At 40.1% G+C, this 22,873-nt stretch overlaps 1 protein-coding gene and 1 long non-coding RNA gene across 7 annotated transcripts in view; one reads left to right on the top strand and one right to left on the bottom strand.

Moving 5' to 3' along the window:
* Positions 1–22,873, top strand: part of NFIA (nuclear factor I A) — a 305,892-nt gene that overhangs the window by 184,347 nt on the left and 98,672 nt on the right. For all 6 annotated transcript variants that reach the window (XM_030572277.1, XM_030572278.1, XM_030572276.1 and 3 more), the window contains exon 4: positions 18,629–18,703. In XM_030572277.1, coding sequence (XP_030428137.1) covers positions 18,629–18,703 — 75 coding nt within the window. The remainder of the gene's footprint in view (positions 1–18,628; positions 18,704–22,873) is intronic.
* On the bottom strand, positions 3,031–22,653 carry LOC115656047. Its single transcript, XR_004001571.1, has 3 exons — positions 22,642–22,653; positions 20,640–20,644; positions 3,031–3,157 (listed from the first exon to the last, which is right to left on the bottom strand). It is a non-coding gene; the product is annotated as an uncharacterized LOC115656047 (long non-coding RNA).

The raw sequence follows: 22,873 nt of genomic DNA, 5'->3' as shown, positions 1-22,873 counted from the left end.
TTTTCCTTCAAAATTTGTTCCAAGACCTTGCATACAATTGAGGTCAAACTAATGGGCCTGTAGTTTCCCAGATCACTTATTTTTCCTTTCTTAAAAATACTTACTGTAGTCGCAATTCTCCAGTCATGGTGTGTGACCCCCAAATTTATGGATTCATTAAAAATCCTTGCTATTGGGTTTGTAATTTCATATGCTAGTTCCTTTAATATTCTTGGATGGAGATTTTCCAGCCCCCCTGATTTGTCTCATTAAGCTTTTAGAGTTTCACTTCCGCCTCAGATACAGTAATTTTTACTTTTGTATCCTCATTTCCATTAGCCACCCTACCACTACCCCTAAGCACTATTCCCTCCCTACAGCAATGCACATCTATTGTTGAGATCAGTGGGAGTTCTACACTCAAAAGATCAGAATACCAGAAGCAAGATCCACCCTGTGGATGTCAGAACAGAATTCTGCTCCTAGATATGCGCATATAACTCCCAATGCCTCTATTATACACATATGAAAGACATTATGGGACAAATAATGTCATCATATATACACCGAAGTCAGTGGATGTACAAAGTGCATATCCGAGACTCCGTTTGTAAATCGTTTAATAAAGTGCTGCATCCTTCTGGATGAGAGGAGCTGTCCATAACAGACCAAGGCCTCCAGCAGACAGATGCCAGGGTTGACAGCGGAGAGATTGAACCTTGGGCCTTCAGCTTGATGAACAGAGGCCCATAACACTAAGGCTAGAGGAAGATTCATTTAGCTGAGAGTACCAGGCTGTCGATCTCTCAGGCAGCCACTAGGGAATGCATTGCCCCTGTTAAAACAAGCTTATCCTTGTGTCCTGAGAAATTCAAGTCCCTCCAGGGCTGTTACTTTGTAATGAACTGTACCCTTTTTTCCCTACATACTCCATGATCCTTATTAGGGAATCAAACCTAGGATCTTCAACATCAAAGATACAGACTTCTACCGCATGAGCTAAAGTATAATTGATTAGCTGTAAATAGCAAACTGTTGTGGCTGCTGGACCAGCCACTGAAGGGAGCCATGGTCACTCACATGCTAAGGGTCTGATCCAACTCCAGTAATGTAAATGGTAGTTATTCTATTGGATCCTAAATCAATGTATTCACTATATAAATGTAAGTCATTATCTCACATACCCAGATGGTTTGGGTATGTGGTGAAGTAAGAGAATGGATTAAACCTGCTTTTATAAGTGGAATCTGCTTTTATTCAATTATTTTGATAACATATTGTAAAGATTGGCTCATGCACCATGATTATGTGATTGTATTGCATTGCCTGGTAGGAAAGAAAAGATGCATTTTCAAAGGAGACCCAAATTTTGTGCCCAGATTTTTGCACATTAAAATATTGGATTTGATTGCACAAGTCTGAGTTTTTGCACAAGTAAAAACTTGAGTGTGAAAAACTATGGATGCAACTATTTAAGTGCAACTTCAGAGTATGTTTTTGAAAACGAGACCATAAACCTTATTCCTTTTTACTGGAGGCAGATGTTACTGTTGGATCTTTTCCAAGGAAAACAACTTAACCCCCAGTCCAGGCATTGGAAATGAAGTCTTAACATGGAAGATGCTAGGCAAGTAATACGGAGAAAGTTTAGGGTGATTGCCTCCTGCAGATCTAGGAGTAAAGTCCTCTCTGAAGCCTGACTGTAATGTAACTGAAATGGAAAAATACCAGATCCATTTCTTAGAAAAAGAGAGAGACTTTTATTTGCAATGGCTCACAAATATTTTCCCAGGAACAAAGTAACAGCCAATGGAGGGCAGTGAGGTTAGGTTAGGTGATGGTCACATTTGTAAACAAAATTTCTGTATTATGCCTGTGACGGGTTGGATCACAGAAACCCCCTGTGAGCTGCCACCTGATGTGCCAAGACTACCTCTGCGCCTGTTTTCCCTGCCAACTCAGGACTCCAGCACCCTGTCTTGATGAGCCAGATACTCCCATCTGCTCCAACAAAGACCCAGGTCTGAATTACTTGCCCCAAAGCTGCAAGTTTACCTGAAAACAGCTAATAGAAGTGCGCTTGTCTTTAGCACTCAGATGCCCAACTCCCAGTGGGGTCTAAACCCAAATAAATCCGTTCGACCTCTATAACACTGATAGAGAGAGATGCACAGTTGTTTGCTCCCCCAGGTATTAACACATACTCTGAGATAATTAATAAGTAAAAAGTAAAAGCAGCAAAGAATCCTGTGGCACCTTATTGACTAACAGACGTTTTGGAGCATGAGCTTTCGTGGGTGAATACCCACTTCCTCAGATGCATGTCAAGGAATCATGCATCTGAGGAAGTGGATATTCACCCACGAAAGCTCATGCTCCAAAACGTCTGTTAGTCTATAAGGTGCCACAGGATTCTTTGCTGCTTTTACAGATCCAGACTAACACGGCTACCCTCTGATAAGTAAAAAGTGATTTTGTTAAATACAGAAAGTAGGATTTTCGTGGTTCCAAGTAGTAACAGACAGAACAAAGTAAGTCACCAAGCAAAATAAAATAAAATGCACAAATCTATGTCTAATTGAACTGAATACAGATAATCTCACCCTCAGAGATGCTTCAGTAAGTTTTTTCCTCAAACTGGAGACCTTCCAGGCCTGGGCACAATTCTTTCCCCTGGTACAGCTCTTGTTCCAACTGGTAACTAGGGGGATTCTTCATGATGGCTCCCACTCTGTTCTGTTCCACCCGTGGATATATCTTTTGCATAAGACGGGAATCCTTTGTCCCCCTCTGGGTTCCCACTCCCTCCTTCTCAATGGAAAGACACCAGGTTAAAGATGGATTCCAGTTCAGGTGACATGATCACATGTCACTGCAAGACTTCATTACCCACTTGCCAGCACACAGGTATACAGGAAGACTTACAGGTAAAACACAGCCATTTTCAGACAATGGTCCTAGTTAATGGGAGTCATCAAGATTCCAAACCACCATTAATGGCCCACACTTTACATAATTACAATAGGCCCTCAGAGTTATAGTTCATATTTCTAGTTTCAGATACAAGAGTGGTACATTTATACAAATAGGATGATTACACTCTGTAGATTATAAGCTTTGTAATGAAACCTTACAAGAGAGCTTTTGCATGAAGCCTATCTCAATTACATTATATTCACTTATTATTAAATTTTTATAAAACCATATAGACTGCACAACGTCACAATGCCATTGTTACCTAACTTGAAAATGGCACTACAAGTTGTTTACAGCAGTTAGTGCTATTCATTTTCTCTCTTTTTTCAATGCAGTGTCTTCAGTCCTATAACGTCTTGTGAGTTGTGATAGTCTCCTGACAAATTTTTGTTCAGTGGTGGTCGACAGGTGCTGGTTGATTAAATGTGCTACTTACTGTGTATGTTTCACTTCTTGTGTCTTAAATTTTTTCAACCACTGTTGCACCTGAAGAAAATGCGGAAGTTTGACAGTTGGGAGTTATTGCTGAGTATGTGCTGTAAACTATGCTGCCCCATTCCCCTTCCCCCTCCCCATCCTCCTGATGCCAAATGATTTATTAAATGCCTTAGCATTCTTGAGAGAGTTCACACTATCACCTCCAGGTAGTGCAGTAAGGAATTACAGAAGTGGATGGGAAGCACAGATTGGATAACTGGTATATTTCTGTGGAAGAACAAAACCAGGAGAGATTAAATTTAAAAGGAGAAAAGTTTCCCACTGTGACTTGCTAGGGTAAATCTTTAGTCGCTGATGTACTTGTTAGTAAAGAGGTGTTTGTGTGATTACAGTTTTCCATATACAGCACCTCTGTATTCCATTTTCATAGAATCCAATTAATATTTTAATTTTCAGATGAGAGACTCACTCTTTCTCCAGTCATTGTGTACTCCCACTTCTACGCACACACAGACACACTTCTCTCAGAAACAGGTGTTCTGCTAAAGACATGCTGCAATGTGGGGATTCTAGCCCATGCTCCTGTCACCAGGGAAAGGCAGCATGGGATAGGAAAGAGGACTGCTGAGTGGAATCAAAAGATTTTTTTTACTCTGTCTCTCTGCTCTTTACAAACACATGGTCAGCAGCCCAATGTTTCAGCTGCTCCATTCTCTCCCATTGAGCTCACTGGCACTTTGACCTTGCAACACCCCTGCGGTCATATTGACCACCTCATCCCCAGTAAGCCCTAGCCCCAGGCCTCCCTTCTGCCTCTCTCTGGGAGGAGGCAGCTGAGTGAGAAATTACACTTTTATGGTGCAGTATCTCATTAGATCACCTGGGACTCTGCCTGTCAGCCCTCTGTCCCTGCATGGTCAGCAAGGTGCTTGTAGAACCAGCCTTCAGTCAGGCAGAGGAGGTGTAGGGGTTGAGAAAACCACACCACCCTCTAAAAAAATTTACTGTGAGCATTTAGTGCCTGTGCCTATGTGTAGTTTTCCCTGCATAGGGGCTTCCTGTTCCTGCAAAGAGGGGCTTGTGGGTGAGTGTCGACACCATCCATTTGGAATCAATGGGCCAAATTATTTCCTTGCATTACTTTGCTGAAGCCAAGGAGAGAGGGATATTTTTATTATGAACAGTTTATAGCAGTTACACCCATAGAGAATTTAGCCCAAAATCACAGGTTCTTCATATTTCTCTTCTTTTGTTCCTTACTCTTAAAAATAATTGCATGAAAGAAGGATCCTTGGTTCATAGGAAATTGACGGTGGCTTTTCTGACCAATTCTGATCTTTCACCATGTTAGCAAGAGGGTGACCCCGAGCAAGCTAGCTTTGCCTAGCTGAGCACCTGGCACTCAAGTTTCTGCTAGTGAAATCTTGGAGTAAATTGAGCCTGAGCTCTTTTAAAAGCAAGGAACTTGCTTTCATGATGCTTCCCACACCAATAAAAAGACGACAGAACACAGAAAGGGGCTAAACTCTTCCCTGGTGTAAAAAATGTGGAGAGGAGCCAGTGAAAGGGTTTGAGCAGCAGGAGAACATGGTTTTGCAGTGACAATTTCAATGTATGGAAAGGGAGTGAGGTAGCGAGGCTATAGGGATACAGGGGAATACCCACAAAGTTCAGAAGTATACAGCTGATAGTGCTGTTTATTCAGACCACAGGATGGTGTGAACAGTGCCAGTTGGGGGAACATCTGCAAACGGGCTTCTGAGATTGCCAAGGCAGAGTTAACTGTGGTAACTGTGCACTAGCCAAGAGCGAGACCCAGGGAATTGATTAATCCATTGGGAAGTCAACAAGGCAGAAGAAGTCAGGCAGCTTCCATCCCTGGGACCAGAAAAGAGGTGTGCTCCTTATTGCTGGCAGATTATCATCGGAGATTCATTCCCCATTTCTCTGAGATTGCAGGGCCCCTTAACTAATCTCATGAAAAGACTAGGAAAAATGAGGTCACTTGGTCACCTGCTTCTGACTTCAAGTATGTATAGCATACCTCTGTCCAGGCTCTGTATTAGAGTCCAGACTTAGAATCATAGAATCATAGACTATCAGGATTGGAAGGGACTCTCTTTGCCTGTCATGGTGCTGAGTGATGCATTTGAAGTAGGACTGGGACTGGGACCAGTCCTTTGACAGGAGGCAGAAATATAGAATATTCCATACACTATATAAATGTGAGTTATTATTATTGCCATTATGATGCAATCTATAAACTGTTCCCACAAGAATGGAGACACAGCATCATTGAGAAAGAATATCTTCCTGTGAAATGGGCAGCAGACACACTGCAGCATTATTTTCTGGGTAATGATTTTACCTCAGTGACAGGTCATTATCCCACTCCATGACTGAACCGGATGAAGAACAGGAACCCAAGGGTAATCCAGCAGTATTTGGCTTTTACAACCTTTAAAGTTTGAAATGAAAGAACCAGCCAGGTATTAATATAAGAATACGGATCAGCTCCCTAGGAATGATGTGAGTGACAAGATGTGTGGAGGAAAGACAAATTCTTTCCCAAGCAAGGGTATATGTTAAATGATAGTCCCTAACATTGGCTTCTAAGGCCTTATAGCCAGGGCAAGTTCTCTCCTATCCACTCTCTTGTGCTTAAAATAGGATTTAAAGTTAAGTGACCTATCCTGAAAGGAAAAAGCTATGCATTTACTTGTTAGGAGAGGTGTGACTTGGATGAATGAATTATTTTGGGATGGGAAAGAAGGCAGAAAATCTGCCTTGTTCTTTCTCCTATTCCATTTTCCCCTTCTCTCATATAGGAAGAATCTTCATTTTAGATAATTTAGCTTCCAAGAAAAAGAACCATTCATATCCTCATATTTTGTGGAAGAATGTTTTTCTAGGGATGGGCAGGCTGGCTTGGATACAGTAAGAACTTTCTCCTTTACGCCTCAAATGACTCTTTGCCAAAAATTCAAAACTCTACCCAAACCAATCCAGTATTGAAAATTTAACAAAAAGTCTGTTAATTTTTTTAATTCTTTTTTTGTGTCCCAGGTCCAAAATAAATTGAGAGAGCCCATTCTCATGAGATATCTTGTCCAATGTTGCAGACCTAAGAGGTTCCATTTTTCCAGTTACAGTTGAGATAAGAATCTGCAATGCTGGGATCTCATCCGTTCAGAATTTAACTCCAAATCTTCCAAAGTTCACCAGTCATTATTTTTCCCTTTTATTTCTGGGTTCCAATAATGCAGGCAAAGGAAGACCAGAAAAATTCTGATATTTTTGCATTATAAAGTTTAATGGAGAGATTCTGTTTTAAATTGAACTAATTGAAGTAAATGTAAAGAGCCTTGTGAATGAAGTCCTTTTTTGTTTGCTTATAGAGGTTAGCTGTTTTATACTGCCACCCAGCACGATACTATCTGCCTTCCATGTAAAATCAATAGCAATAGCAAAGTCCATAGTGGAATTCATGGAATCTCTGGCACGTCTCCTTTTCCAGGGTCAGAACTTGGCTTGGGGAAGGGTTTTTGTTTTTTATTTGATTAAGTTCCTATATTTTAGGGTAGTTGGTAATGATTTAGGGGTAGAACGAAGCCTAAATGTCGAGTGTGTAATTCTTATATTGGAAAGGCTTTTGTTCTATTCCAAAGAAGATGAGTATATTATCCTGGTGTAAGTGGTTTGCTGCAGGCAATCTATTGTTCGTTCGGACACCCTTCTCAAAGTATAGGGAATAATTATCGTCAGTGTAGAGAGTATGACAGTAATGTTAGCGTTTTGGAAAGGCAGCTCTGAAGACTGGACTGGTGATGACTGCAGGTAAATCCAGCACTATATTTCATATAGATTTTATCATCAGTGAACGTTTTGACACTTTTGTACATTGCAGAGCACAGTGTCAGCACATAACACATAAATAATCATGTTGAATAAAGTGGAAAAGCCCATGGGAGATATGGGGCTGGCTGACCATGTGACCTAGTTTCCATTTCAAATGCCCATCTTCCAGAGGTCTTTTTTAATTTTATTGAATCTACTGCAGGTACTCTAAAACATCTATTATCATGGTTTCACAGTAGCATTTATTTCACTGTAGTAGTGATGAGGGAGACAGGTTTAAGGCAGGGAAGGGGAGAGGGAATAGTTCATGGAGACCCAAGGGTATGTACCAATATTATAAAACTAATTGGGAGCAGGAGTTTCCTTCCCTGGCTTCACCTGAAGTATGGTGATTGCTCACTTGCATTGTATTTATCTAATTAAATTCTGCCGCCTATTGTAAATAAAAAGGTTATTCGTATGTTTCCTTCACTGTTAACTTTAAAAAATCTTGGGCCAGCTTTCATTTTCTTTGATCTCAGTGCCTCACACTCCCTTAACCCAACTCCAAGCCTTATCAGTTGTGTCAATATAGCACTGCAGCATGTTGTTTTTGATGATATAAACTATGGGAACATAGTTAGCTGCCACCAGCAGAGGGAGTATAAAACTTGGTGTTTTTATAGGTCCTAAAATAATTACACTATTCCTGGGTTTATTTGTATATTTAGGCAACATAGTAACCTAGATATTTAGAAACAGGATTTATTTAAAAGAGCATACATGACAGTTTCATCAGAACTTTATTGTGCTGGTTTTTCATATGGGGTGAAATCCTGAGTTTTGCCATTGTCTTAAATGCGGTCAGGGTTTCATCCATGGTTTTCTAGTGCCCCTGGAACTTTTCCCCAAGACTTCTGAAATATCCCAGTATTTCATTCATCAGTCAAAGTGTTTGTTATTTTTAATAATTACAAGACGTTTCTAATTGTGGTCTAATTATGTTACTTTATCAAGTAGAATTTGCTCTGTGTTTACCAGGAATAAACAGTCTAGTGAAGCTGAGCATTCGATATGAGACAGTCTTTGGAGTTGAGAAATGAGGGTAGAAATTGTCAAAGCTGTTTTTTTTGTCAAAAAATGAATCATATTGACACTTGTTTAACGATAAACTTATTCAGAACAGTACATTGCTGGAAAAAAATCCTCCACCCTAGAAATATGCAGGTGTCACAGATGAGTCAAACACTAGTGGGAGCAACACTGCCATACGTTTGCAGAAATCCCCAATGTTCTTTTATCTTTTATATGAGAATTTCACAAACCTGAAAAAAAGGTCAACACAAAAGTGTCCAAATATTTTTATGCTCACTTTACAGATTGTTACACTCAGGAAAATCTTCCTCACCAATTTGCAGTGACTACAAGAATCAGAGTGCAGGGCTTAAAAATCTTAAAAATCACAGAAGTTTCTTCTGCTTTCCATCCTTTACAATTAAGTATTCATCTATCAAATATTTGTATCATTGGGGAACAAGCTAAACAGGAGAAAATAGCATAGGCCAGTATGGACGCTACAGTATCAGACCTATGATATGAGATATGGTTTTGATGCTGGAGGTGCCAGTTGGATTAGGATGAAGCTACACCCATTTCTCTGTGTATAGCCCATCAGCATTTAGTAGCAAAAAGCATCTCTCACTGAAATGAAATGTCAAGGAGAGTTAGGTTTTGTACTTAATATGGACTTTTCTTAGCCTCTTGTTGATGGGCCCTATTGCTGAAAAGAGACAGGACTTGTGGCTTATAGGAGACCCATGCCATTTTCCATGCTGCTTTAATACTGCTTTGCCACCCAGAAAAAGAGCGTTAGCATTTAACAACCCTCCCATTTCCCCCTGAATATTTATATTTTTTTCCTGAGTGCCATACCAGTATTAAAAGCAGAATGAAAATGGGTTTAACAATCGCTGGGGCTTCTATACAGCATGTGTGCCACAAATCATGTCACTTTTCAGCAATAGGGCTGCTGCCAGCAGGAGGCTTAGAAATGCTCATGTTAATCAAAAATTTTAATTTCAAATCAAATTGACGGTTTACAAATGGTGAGAAATGCTTCTCACCATGTGATTTTTCAGTATGCAAAGCTGGGCAAAATGGGTGCAGTTTTCTGTTAAGAATTTTGACTTGCAGTATTTGCAAATTTATGGGTTTCAGTGTATTGGGTATGGTGAGTAGTTGATCTAACGGAGCCCCTTGGAGAATAGGAAACAGAAGGGTTTTCATGCAGCCTGGCACTGGTGAGCTGCTGTTGGCACATGCTGCTGGAGAAATGACAGGTATTCAATAAACATCACTATGGTTAGAGGAAGATTTAAAGGAGGGAGGGGCTGCAATGCTATAAACAAGGAGTTGAAACAAATGTGCCTATTTCACTTCTTGATTATTTTGAATATGTAAATGTTCCAAACCATTTTTAAATAACTTTCAGTTTATTTGCATGTTGGTCTTGTACACCCAATGCCTACAGCATATCCCCCAGTAATATTGATGCAAACGATAATATAGGTCCAATTCTGATCTGAGTTGGTATAATTAAATCAATGGAGTTACTCTGATTAACATCAGTTTAAATATAACTAGAATTTGGCCTTATATTATTCTTATGGCCTGCATTCCCATATCCTTATCCTGCAAGCTCTTATTTCATGGAAGTGAGTAGTTACACTGAAGTCAGGAGGACACCATGAGGGCCCAACCCTGCACCTGTGGACAGGGCCGGTGCTACCATTAAGGCGAACTAGGCAGTTGCCTAGGGTGCCAAGATTTGGGGGCACCAAAAAGTGGTGCCCCCAATTTTTTTTTTTACAGCGGTTCCTCTCCGAGCACGCAGTCGCTGCTCCACTTCTTCTGCCTCCCAGGCTTGCAGCACCAATCAGCTGTTTGGCGCTGCAAGCCTGGGAGGAGAATTAGAGCGGAGCAGCATGCTTGGGGAGGACGCGGAGCAGAGGTGAGCTGGGGTGGGAAGGTGCTGCACGGCTCCCGGGGGGGCGGGGGGAGCCTCAGGGCAGGGGGAGAGCTGCTGCGGGGGTGGGGGGCACCTCAGCGTGGAAGGGGCAGCGGGGAACTGCCGCAGAGTTGGAGTCGGGGGGTGCACAAGGTGGAAGTTTTTCTTAGGGTGCGAAACTTCCTTGCACCGGCCGTGCCTGTGGATGTCAATGGCAAAATTTTCATTGACTTTAGTAAGAAGAAGATTGGGCCCATAGTGAGTAAGGAATACTCACATGAGTAATAATTGGCAGAATCTGGTGTTACTTGAGGAAACCAGTGTTTTCAAACCATATCTGGAATATAAACATAAAACCAAAATATGATCAATTGACATGAAACATGATATCACGAGTTACACACTAAGTGACATTTCCATCTTGAAAGGGAATGCAGCTTCTTTTGAGACTATCGGTTTAAAGTTCCCTTGCCATATTTCTTCATGCCAGGGAAATCAGCCTGAATGTGACAGTACCCCTCCTCTTCCATTTCCCTCACCAGCACACAGGTACCATTTTACCTGTGCCAAGCCTACTGGGTAGTCTGTAGCATCACATGGCATCGCCAACTACATTCGGAAAGCCATATCCATCAGTCTGCCCAGGATTACCTCATAGTTCCTTTCTGTGTTCCCTCAGTCACTGAGCCAGATCCCAGGACGATAAAGCTGAAATATAATATCACTGCAGAGACCTAGGCGATCACAATTGTTGTTGTAACCAACCTAGATAAGAAAGGAAGATAAATAACTCATTATTATTATTATTATTATTTGCATGGGGGAGGCCTTTCTTTGTTTTAGCCTCTTTATTGTCAGATGCCATAAATAGTCCAAAATGATTATCCTTATGTAGATTTCATCTCATTTTCTTTGAAAGGGTTTGAGGAGCATATTATGTCATAAGCTGCCAAATGAATATGACCATTTATGACATTTCCTCTTTTTTTTTAACATTTCCTTTTTGGATTGAAGACCTGAAACAGATAACTATGCTAATTTAAGACATCTGTTGTTTTCCAAGATGTAGGGCCCTAGACAGTAGTAACTGCTGAGAATTTGTTTACTGAAATTGTGATTTTTCTTAATAGTTTTCATTATTGCGAAAAAATTATATATTTTTAAAAGGTCTCTGTGTTAAATAGGTAGAGAAAAAGTATCTCTTATGGAATATGGAACTGGCTGCAACCAGAGCTGCCAAATTCAGAGGGCTCAGTGAAGAAACCCCATTATTACTCAATTCTCATACCCTTACATTGGATTGGACCTTGTGTCACATGTAGGGTCCATTAATATCATGAGAATCCTTCCACTGACATCAGTGGATGCTGAATCAAGCCCTCAGTCCCGTTAAACCAGTGGGAGTCCGCACAGACCAAGGTCGTATTCAGTTTGAGTATGGGTGTTGCAGCTTGGCCCACAGTATCAAGAAGTTTTCTGGAACCATACTGTTCTTTTCCATTCAATTCAGGAATTTTGGAGTTCAAAACCCCCCATAATTCATCAATGATTTTGCATGGTGTGAAGGGTTAACAAAACTTTCATTATCACACTCTATTAAGCCAGGACCAGGAAACAATTTCTAATCAACACTCTGATCTGGGCAGGGATTGTGCAGTCTTTTGTATTAGGCCTCAGATCTGTGTTCTCTATTCACACATGCTCACTTCCAGCTGTTGTCATTGAAATCCCACATAATCTTTCCAGGTCAAAGGGCAGTCATCCATGACTGCTGCTGTTAAAAGGTTATGCTGATTTCTGTTGTCAAATATTGGCCCTTTTCTCTTTCAATCACTCCCATTCTACTTTTTTCAACAAGAAAGATTCAGCCTAGAATTGTATTACATGACTTTAAAGTCTTAAAAGTGTTCCTCTATTGTACTAACACGACATGCCCTGGACAGTCTAATTCATTCTCTTACATTCCACAAAGAATTTTCTAGTGCTTCTTAAAAACTCTGTGCTAAAGCTGAGCAGGCAAGCTTCAAAGAATAATGACATATGTGTCTTGTGGCCTAACATTTATTTTGTAAGGAAATATGTCATTTGACTGTGTAATAAAATAACCATGCTTAATTATTGCTATGACAATAAAATTAAACTAGAAGTAACTGTAGCCAAAACAAGGCTGGGGCAGGAAGGGTGCAAGTAGAAAAGTGAGGGGAAGGGAGAAATGAGATTTCTGTATCAGAATTAAAATCATGGCTAATTTCTAGTTTGAACTCTTTTTTAAAAAGTCATATATTTTAGAGATTTAATTGAGCCCATGTTTTAAAGCTTATAATGTATGGGTTTACAGAACATACTTGGTATGAAGAAAAATGGATCCCTGGGGTTAGCGTTAACCAGAGTTGCATGCAGTGGCCCAGTGCAGACTACAGAGTTAAAAAATAAAATAGATGATAGTCACCTTTATTTGTAATAGAGTACTGTGATCCATATAGACTACAGATCCCAGAATGCAGTGGTCCATCTTGATTGTAGAGGGTATTCAGGTGAAGATGGAGAATTGCATGCTGGGATGTGTAGTCTCCACAAGACTTGCAGCGTATAAACACCTTATATGAAGATATCACATGATGCACATATGTTTTATCCTTCCTTTTATTTGTTTGTTTTTGCTGGGGGAAAGAACATGACCGAGGATCAAGCCTAAATTCTACCACACCTATCCTGACACCACAATACAGTTAGATAAAAGTAAATCCACTGAGCAGTGTGGTGAGGAGAGTTCTCAATTATTTTCTCTCTCAAGGTGTCAGTGGTTGTACTCTTCTGATGGTTAGAAATCTTCCTCTAATTTTGAACCTGAACTTGCTGATGGATGCATCATCTCTTGTTGGTTCGGGGATTATTTGGTGAAGAAATCTGTCAGCTATCACATCCAGGAATATCTGGGCCCAGCTATTATAAGTAGCACTTGTCCTCCAATCTATATATGGGAAATTAAAGTATCTCATAATCATACAATTTCCAGTAGTATTCAATTCATTAAAATATTTAAGAGATGCCTATCCCTATCCATATCAGATCCTGGGGGTCTGTAGCATAACCCAGGGATAATCCCAGTGGAGCCAGTGCAAGCTTTCTTCCCCCAAAGTGATTTTGACCCATACAGATTCTGTTTTATCCATTCCATCACTTCTAATTTCTTTACAGTCTACCACCTCATCATTATTATACAATGCTACTGTGTCACCTTTACCTTTATTTCCGTCTTTTCCTGAACAGCACATACCCTTCAGTACCTGTACTCCGGTCATGACCACTATTCCACCATGTTTCCGTTATTCCTAGGATATCTGGTTTTACTTCCTGCACCAGTAGTTCCAGTTCCTCCATTTTGTTACCGAGGCTCCTTGCATTGGTGTACTGACGTGTATATTCTAAGCAGTATTAATTAGTTACTCAACACTTTGTGAAACAGAGGATTATCTAGGTGGAGGATAGTACCAAGAGGAATCAAATTGCACTTTGAGTGGAGAGGGCTTTTCTTTTTAATCTGGCATTTGGTTAAGATAATAGGCTTGAAGCCCTAATTGATTATTACTATTTTAAGGTTTTAAGATGGTTATGTACAGTAAGATGCTTGACATGAATAGGGGTTTATAAATTGTTTCAGTCCTAGTGTAGGAACTTGTCTCGTAATTTCAAAATACTGAAAGTGAATCAAAGTTTCCCAGAAAGCTGTTTCTCCAAGCTTAATATTATAATACATCATCAGACTGTCCTATGCAAATGAAATAACTGAATTTGGACTTTTTCCTCTTCAAAGGATTAGCTCTTTCACAGTATATTATTGTTCAAATTACAGAGAACATGTTTTGTTTGCAAAGTACCACATACACTCATGGCACCGTATAATTATTTAATAAATAATAATAATATAATAAAAATTAATAATAAAAGGAAAACTTTAAAAACAACAGTAACACTTTGAACACTGGTACAATGAAAACATTTTTTGATATGTAATTAAGGAACCGTGACTTGATGAGTTTACTGTATACAGGCTTTCCAGATAAAAGTAAATGCTTCAGTTGTGATTTTCTCAAACTTCAATTCAAGTGCTTGATCTGTAATCTTCCTACATCTGAGACTCCCTTCCTGGGCATTAATTACGAATTCAAAGGTGACTCTTCATGTAAACTAAATATTCGGAGGCAGTTTAGTTGGCTTTTGTACACACAAGGCCTCCATTGACTCAATCTTTATATGAATTCCCTTAATAACACAGCGCAAATGAAATGAGACCTAATTCTGATCTTACATTCACTAGTGTAAAACAGGAGAAACTCTGTTAAGGTCAGTGGAAATTGACTTGCATATAACTGGTGTGTCACAGGGTTCACTCATTGCTAGCAGCGCCTCCTGCTGGCCGTCCTGGGAATTAGCTCTGCCAGACTTGTGTTTTCCCTCCGATGATGTCTTGCCCCATGCTGTCTTGACGTGTGGCCCCACTCACTCTCAGATCTGCCATCTCCTCTTTGTGGCTTGGCCCTCTGGCCAGGTCACTAAGGTCCTCTCCTTCTTGAGAATTCAAAGTCCTTCCAGACCCGCTGGATGGCTGACATTTCCAGTGCCCTTGCCGCTCCCCATTGGCTGGTAGGGAAACTAAAGACCGCTCTCTGCACTGGGTTCCAGCCCAGGGTCTCTATACAATCTGACCCCTTGTTGCTGTTTTCCTGGGCTTTTCCCCTCTCTGGGCTGGCCAGGCTTCCAACTTCTTCCACTCAGGGAGTAACTGCAGCCTACCTCCCTGCCTTCATGCAGCCTCCTTGCTGCTCACAGCTCCAGGGCTTTATACTGGCCTTGCCTGTTCCTGGCCCACTGAGCCTACTTCTAATTAGTGGTGTGCTCCCTGGCTCCTCCTCCAGGTGCACCTGTGGAGTTAATTGGTCTGCCTGGCCACCTTAACCCCTTTGAACCCTGTGTGGGGCAGACGCCCCATCACGTGGTGCAAGATCAGAATTAGGTTCCTTAAACGTAGACTTGTTTTCGCTCCTTCATTATTGGGGTAGTGTTTGATCCCAAAATGAAGAAAATGTAGTTTATAAGATCACGTTTTACATAATTACACTGTCACCATCAAGCTAAAGTGAATTACTTTTACTGTGGTGGTAGTGTTATATATGCATATTATTTGTATAATACCAAGAGGGTACTAGGTTCTAAGAAACTATTTACTGGTTAGTATATTATATAACATATTCAGCTAACTTTATTATTTTCCTGCTTCCTCAAGAAGAAAATTATCATCCCCATAAATATGACTTATAGCGAAGTACTGGAACCCAGGGCTTATTCTTCCATGTCCAGATCCAACTCCTATTGAAATCAGTGGAAAGACTCCCACTTATTTCAGTGTGAGTTGCTTTGGACATAAAGCCTTGATTCAGGAAAGCACTTAAGCACCGGTTTAAATTTAAGCGGGAGTAAGCCCATCCCTAGTTGGCAAAGCATTTAATTAAGCATGTGCTTTTCTTAAGCACGTGCTTACAGTTAAGCGTATGCTCTAGTGCTTTGCTGAATCAGTGCCTTAGTTTATGCATAGAACTTCAGTGAATGAATAGTTTTTGATAAATTCAATAAGGATCATCTAATCCTCATTTTAAACACCAGCTTTACTACTCAAATATGATTGAGGTACAAAACTGGAGAGATAATCAGTTCATGAACAGCAATTTCAACTTCCTATCTTAGGGGTATTTAACAAAAGTATAATTTTGCATATATTTCAGAAAAGTGCTGTATTAGAAGTAAATCTTGCAGACTTTAGGATGTTTAATCCTCTTTTCAATTAAGGTTCTTTTAATGCTAACATCTGCTTTTGCAATTACTTAACAACTTTACCTAATTTTTTTTCTCATTCACAATTAAGTGGAACAGCCAAATTGATACAGTTTCTCTGAAAGACATTTTTCCATTTTGGCCTTTTTTAGCAGGCACAAAAAAGTTACATTTTTACAGCTTTTCTTGTTAATTATGCTGTGTCCTGGCCATTCCTTTGTCATTTGTTTGGTGGGTTCCCTTCATTTTTTCCACTTTCAATTTTAAAAAGATTCCTCAGCAAAGGCTACAAACCCTAAGCCCTAGTTCTGCAATCTGAATCATGTAGGCAGAACTTTAGGCCTTCTCGGAGTCCACTAAACTCAATGGGGCACCACGTATCTATGCATGCATGGATCAGATTGGAGGATCAGGGCCTATTCAAGAGGACAGCTCATATGAGTCAGGATGTGAGTAAGGGGCCCGATTTCCTAATCATTTATGAATGTATAATTCAATTTAAAAATCTCAGCCAATAAGACTGAAAATCTTGTCATGCTTTGCACTCTTGTTCAGTCACAACTACAACCCTCTAAACACACACACACACTCACTCTCTCTAACGCTTTGAGAATGAGCCCAATGTTTTACCTTCACTGTGAATGTTCTTGCTTTTGTGTATTTTAAATCACCCCCTCAACATTATTGCAATAGGATCTCCTTTGTTACAGCCTGTCTGGCAAACAAAGGTGCCAGTGGACACAACAGGCAGAACCAGTGTAGTCTACTGTTATCAGACCTACCAAAGGTAGGTGCCATGATGGTGCTTGATGGTGCCATGTACTGAGTGTTCTGGCCCTTATCCAGTAAAACACTTAAGCATGTGCTTAACTTTAGGCGTCTGAGTGGTCTCATTGAAGTGAAGACCTAAGAGAATTATTTTTAATTGATAGATCTTTTAATCCAGTAAACAAATCTGCTGCAGTATATGAAAAGTAGACTCTCATATTAAAAGTACTCAGGAAATTGCCAGTGAACATATTCTGTTTGACTAATTATCCACTTTTAAAAAGAAAAATGATGCAATCATGAACTTTGTTATTGAAAAATGCAAACTGGGCCAGGCACAATCACCTACATTTTCTGAAATCTACTTTTGAGAAAATGGAAAAAACACTCGATTTCTATGCTGGCATTTTATGCACTTAAAAAAAATTTTTCCCCTCAAAAACATAGTAAAAATTCATGCTAGTAGAATGAGAGATTTGAGTTAAGTTTTAACATCAAGTACATTTGAGTAATTTAGCTGTAAACTATTGGATCGTGACAGATTTGTGAATATATTTGTGTACATATGTAGTACAAACTCACACATAGAGGGACCTATAGACACCAAATTATAATTTCAGTAGTATATACTGTACTAAATATAATGATATAATGCTGTATCTGACAGACAGTTAACTATGTAGGGCACATGGTGCCCCTATAAAACATTCAATAATATGTGTGTGCGTGCATTGGAATCAGTGACCTTAAGTAGGACAACCTTAAAAGGTATGCCACTTATCCTGTGGACAAGTACGACTTTACGGTTCTTTTAATAATCCCTTTATCCTGAGATTTCTCTTTTGACCCTGATTTCAAAAGCAAGAGGTCAGGCTGGCCCGCTAGCTCCAGACCTCTAATTGAAGTCCTGATATGTACGGTATGAACTGTAAATCCAGCTATGTACACTTACTTGCACTTGGTTTTGAGTTTGAAAGCTGCTTGCTTTGTAATTGATTATGCCCATGAAATTGAATTAACATTTGGTGATAGACATGTTTTCAGAGAAATAGGAAAATACCATTATGTGAAGTGTAACAACATTTTGATATAAAATGTAGAGTCATCCCTTACACAAATGAAACAGGGAGGGAAACATACACCCTGTCTCAAAGAAATTCCAAGGCTTAAAGTTAATGCTTTTCTTATGCAGAGATTTATTTTGTCTTTTGCAAAGCTTGTTTTAAATGCTAGAATTTTTCTTTTTTATGGGAAAGGCATTCATTTTAAAGGTTTGGGTTTTTTTTAAAACTGCTGCTATTTTAAGATTTCCCTAGTGTAACCTCAGAAAATGAAGAGTACATCTTTAAATCTTGTTTTGTTTGAATGAATGGGTAGATAATCCTGATCAGATGTTTCTTTAGAGAATAATGTTTAAAACGATTATAGAATTTAGCTGTCCTGTCTGATTCCTAGGTACAGTATTTTAATTTCAGTTGTTAAGTCGTTAGGGGTCATCTAAGGTAACTGTATATTAAAATAGTCCTCTTTTGTTTCAGATTTCCTGTTGAGATACTTTAACATCTAGAAAACTCCCTGCTGATGTGTCATGTTAGCTTTCTTAATCTCCAGATACAAACTACAAAATAACCTACATAGCTGTATGACTAGTTACCCACTTCCAGAAATAATAATTAGTGCTAAGTGGGAAATTTGATGTCACATTTTAAATCTAAATGAAACTCAAGTATTTGAGAATACTGTCATTAAATGCTTAACGCTCATCAAACTTCTTTCATTCTATTTGTTTTGTAGGACATTTGGGCTTCCAGGACAGTTTTGTCACATCAGGTGTTTTCAGTGTGACTGAGCTAGTCAGAGTCTCACAGAGTAAGTATCCTTTTGTTGTTGTTTCCTGTGTTTATTATAACTTACTTTTCCTCCCGTTTCCCCCTGCCCCAGAAAGTGACAGTCTCCTCTTCTACCTGCACTCCACACATGACTAACTGTGTTCCACATTTTAAATTAAGTGGGAAAGTTAAAATAATAGAATATTTTAAAAATAAATGATAAGTTCCTGATTTTGCAAGCCGATGGATCCTTACACCAATGTGGCACCTTACTGAAGCTATTAACATTCTGTGTAGGTGCCCATATGGATCAGTTTGTAGGTTCAAAGCTTAAGGGATGAATTTTAACCAGACCTTCTAAAATGACATCAGCTGTGCCCATCCATGAGCCAGGAATTACCTATACACCAGTTTTGTATATACATGTATGTGTATGCACAGAAGTGGCTGCTGTTTTAACACCCTTAGATTGGTGAACTTGCAAATACTGTGGACAGCTATACTGGTGTTAGCCCTAAGAGGCTCACTTACTCAGATGCCTACAGCTTTAACTTTGTGAGGCCTGCATTGTACCTCCGTGATATGGAATTCTGCCTTTTAAAAGGATTTGGTTTTTGACCTTTAAAGAATGCTAATGCCCACAGCATGAGTGACACGCTGCAGCATGATCATTACCAGCTTGTCAATACTCACTAACAACAGTGAATTAAGAGTACCTGTCACCACCCCGTTCCATTGATCAAAGGTGCATTGATTGTATTTTTCTATGACATAACCCAGACAGTCCAAGGAGACAGCCCCTCTCGAAGCTGTGCCTCTGTTTCAATTACAGCTAGACCAGCCCCTCAGTGCTAGGGTGCTGTGGATTTTTGTAGGTAGGGCCAAACTATGTTGCAACATTACAGTAGCAACAGTTAGCACTGCAGTAGTTCACAATTGGACTGTGTTTACAATATAAACCTTGCAGCTTATCTGCTTTAATATGCTTAGAAATAAAACACGGCGTGCAGGTTCTCAGCATGGAAGTTTAAATGTTTGTTTATATGCCCTGCAAGTCCAACTTTTGGCCTTCCAGGGGCCCTGCCTGGCAGGGACAGCCTTAGGAGAGAACCCACGTTTTTGAATCAAACCATGGGCTTTCTATAGGAAAGGTCACCCTGTTTTCCTACTTTATCTCCCTACACACACACACACACACATATCAGCGCGCTAGTCAGAGCACTCAATTGGCTTCCTACTGAAAAACTAGAAGTGGGGGTTGGGGAGGAGATGTGTAGGCATCAGAGAGGTATGCATGGGAGAGTGAGAAAGAAAAGGGTACCCTGACCTTAGCCAAGCAATTCTCCTCGCTCTCCTTCCCAGATAACCTGTGGAAAGGCTGTTTCAAGGACATGTGATGCCAGAGGGAGTTCTGAGTGCACAGTATGTTTGAAAACCAGGCCACTTTATTTAAGTGCCCAAATTTGGACTTGGGAGCCTAATGTTTGGCACCGATTTTTGAAAACCCTGGTTTCGTTATTTTATTGTAGTGCACTAAATTGATTTTCAACATAAACAGTGTTGGGAATAGCTAAGTTATCTCCTCCTGTATGTGAATAGCTCCATTTTATGATGTTTTAATTTGGTGCAAAGGGGAAAGGCTCTTGAAGTCCTAAGGGAATCCACCCTATCACCCTCTAAGACATCCCACATTAAGATAATGTTATCTTCACTGGAGGAGCACTAGTCATCATAGCTGTCTCTGGTTTCTGTCAACCCTGGTTCATGTGTTTGCAAGATGCAGTTGTTAGAAAGTAACTAGGTTCACCACTCCTGACTTCCGATCTCCATAGCAGAGAGTTTGGGACTGTGTTTATGAGCCAGCATATTTCATGCTTATTAATATTCATAGACTCATAGACTCTAGGACTGGAAGGGACCTCGAGAGGTCGAGTCCAGTCCCCTGCCCTCATGGCAGGACCAATTACTGTCTAGACCATCCCTAATAGACATTTATCTAACCTACTCTTAAATACCTCCAGAGATGGAGATTCCACAACTTCCCTAGGCAATCCATTCCAGTGTTTAACTACCCTGACAGTTAGGAACTTTTTCCTAATGTCCAACCTAAATCTCCCTTGCTGCAGTTTAAGCCCATTGCTTCTTGTTCTATCATTAGAGGCTAAGGTGAACAAGTTTTCTCCCTCCTCCTGATGACACCCTTTTAGATACCTGAAAACTGCTATCATGTCCCCTCTCAGTCTTCTCTTTTCCAAACTAAACAAACCCAATTCCTTCAGCCTTCCTTCATAGGTCATGTTCTCAAGACCTTTAATCATTCTTGTTGCTCTTCTCTGGACCCTCTCCAATTTCTCCACATCTTTCTTGAAATGCGGTGCCCAGCACTGGACACAATACTCCAGTTGAGGCCTAACCAGCGCAGAGTAAAGCGGACGAATGACTTCTCGTGTCTTGTTTACAACACACCTGTTAATGCATCCCAGAATCACGTTTGCTTTTTTTGCAACAGTATCACACTGTTGACTCATTTTAAGCTTGTGGTCTACTATGACCCCTAGATCTCTTTCTGCCATACTCCTTCCTAGACAGTCTCTTCCCATTCTGTATGTATGAAACTGATTGTTCCTTCCATTACATTTTATCATAACAACAACAACAACAAATCTTTTACCAAAGATCCCAGTGCCTAACAAATTTTACAAACATATTGTGAAATGTATTTATGAGGCTAACGCTCCCTGTCGCTGGAATGTACACAGCAGCCTTTAAAATTTGCTTGGAAACATACAGGAGGGTAGGGTAAAAAATATAGCATTGCATCCATTGGAGTTACCAAGGAAATTTTGGGAGGTAAAATAAAATTATCCAACTATTATTTATCCAGGACACAAGGGCTTGCACTCCTTGCTCATGCAAAAAGTGCCATGGTCTCTTTAAGGACCCTATGCAATCAGGACCTCAGTTTTATATCCTGTCTGCAAGACAGCACCTCTCCGAAAAACAGTGCCCCAACACTTACTAGGATCTCCCTTCAGTACTGACTGAGAAGAAAAAATACCAACTGCTGGCTTAGGAACACTACTTCTGGTAGCATCTTGGATTTTCTGTGGAGGTGCCCCATACACATGCTGACCGGGCCTGACCCTGTTTCATTTATGAGCTCTGACAAGCCCACACAGTAGGATATGTCTAGTGTGGATTCTATCAACAAATCCCATTGATGTCAGTGTGAATTTGCTTGCCAACATTCAGGGAATGATTTAGCATAAAGGATCCATGATTAACTGCTATGAGTTGTGCCTAAACTGACATGTAAGGTTGCTTGATAGATTACCCTATTCAGAATAAACCTGGCTGGGCTGTTTAAATATACTTGTGGCTTTACTTCAGACTACTCCACAGATTGCTTTGGCACAGGAGAGCTCAACCCCTGCAGAGCACTAATCCAGATTCACCAGGATTTTTTTATTAGAATTTGGCAGCTTGAATTATCAAGATACACTCAATCCAGTCTATATATTTATTTCTCTAAAAAGCCACTGAAACTTTAAACACCATCCTGCTGGGGGAAACAGCCCATATGCACATCCTCTGTGGTGAGGCCCTTCTTTGATTTCCTGAGCATGCGCTGTGACAGCTTCCCAAAAGGCCACATTCCACATATGAGCATGAGGCTGCAGAGAGATCCAGGAGCATGTTCTTGGAAGAAAGTTGTGTGATTCTGGGCCTGAATCCCTGTTGTGGCGAATGCTGTTTTGGGGATGAATGATGCAGTGCAGCAGTGCTGCCCACATTTTGTATACAGCTCTACATCAAAGCAACGTTTGTTTAAAAAGCATTTCAATAATATTAATTTTCTAAATGTGTTTAAATGTGTGTGAATTTTCAAGGACAGTCGCTGTCCCTCTTGCCGTGCAGTGTGTGTGCTACAGGAATTCTCATGCTGAGACGGAAAGACCAAATTTTGCTTTTTGTTACATCAGCATAATTGCACTGAAGTCAATGGGGTTATTCTAGATTTACACCTGCGTAAGATAAGTAGATTTTGGCGTCTGCGGCAACTATAGCTCTATATGGCGTTGTTTCTTTTACACCTTTTGACATTATAGTTTTTGTGGTTTTTTTAATAGAAATACATGGTTTCCCTGAATTTTAAGTAGTTGTCTGTTGTTAGCTTCTGTCATCTAAAATAAACATGAGGCACGTGTTA

This window comes from Gopherus evgoodei, chromosome 8 (assembly GCF_007399415.2).
Source record: "Gopherus evgoodei ecotype Sinaloan lineage chromosome 8, rGopEvg1_v1.p, whole genome shotgun sequence".
Lineage (NCBI taxonomy): Eukaryota > Metazoa > Chordata > Testudines > Testudinidae > Gopherus > Gopherus evgoodei.
Note: the sequence above shows the minus strand (reverse complement) of the source record. Positions and strands in the feature narration are given on the sequence as shown.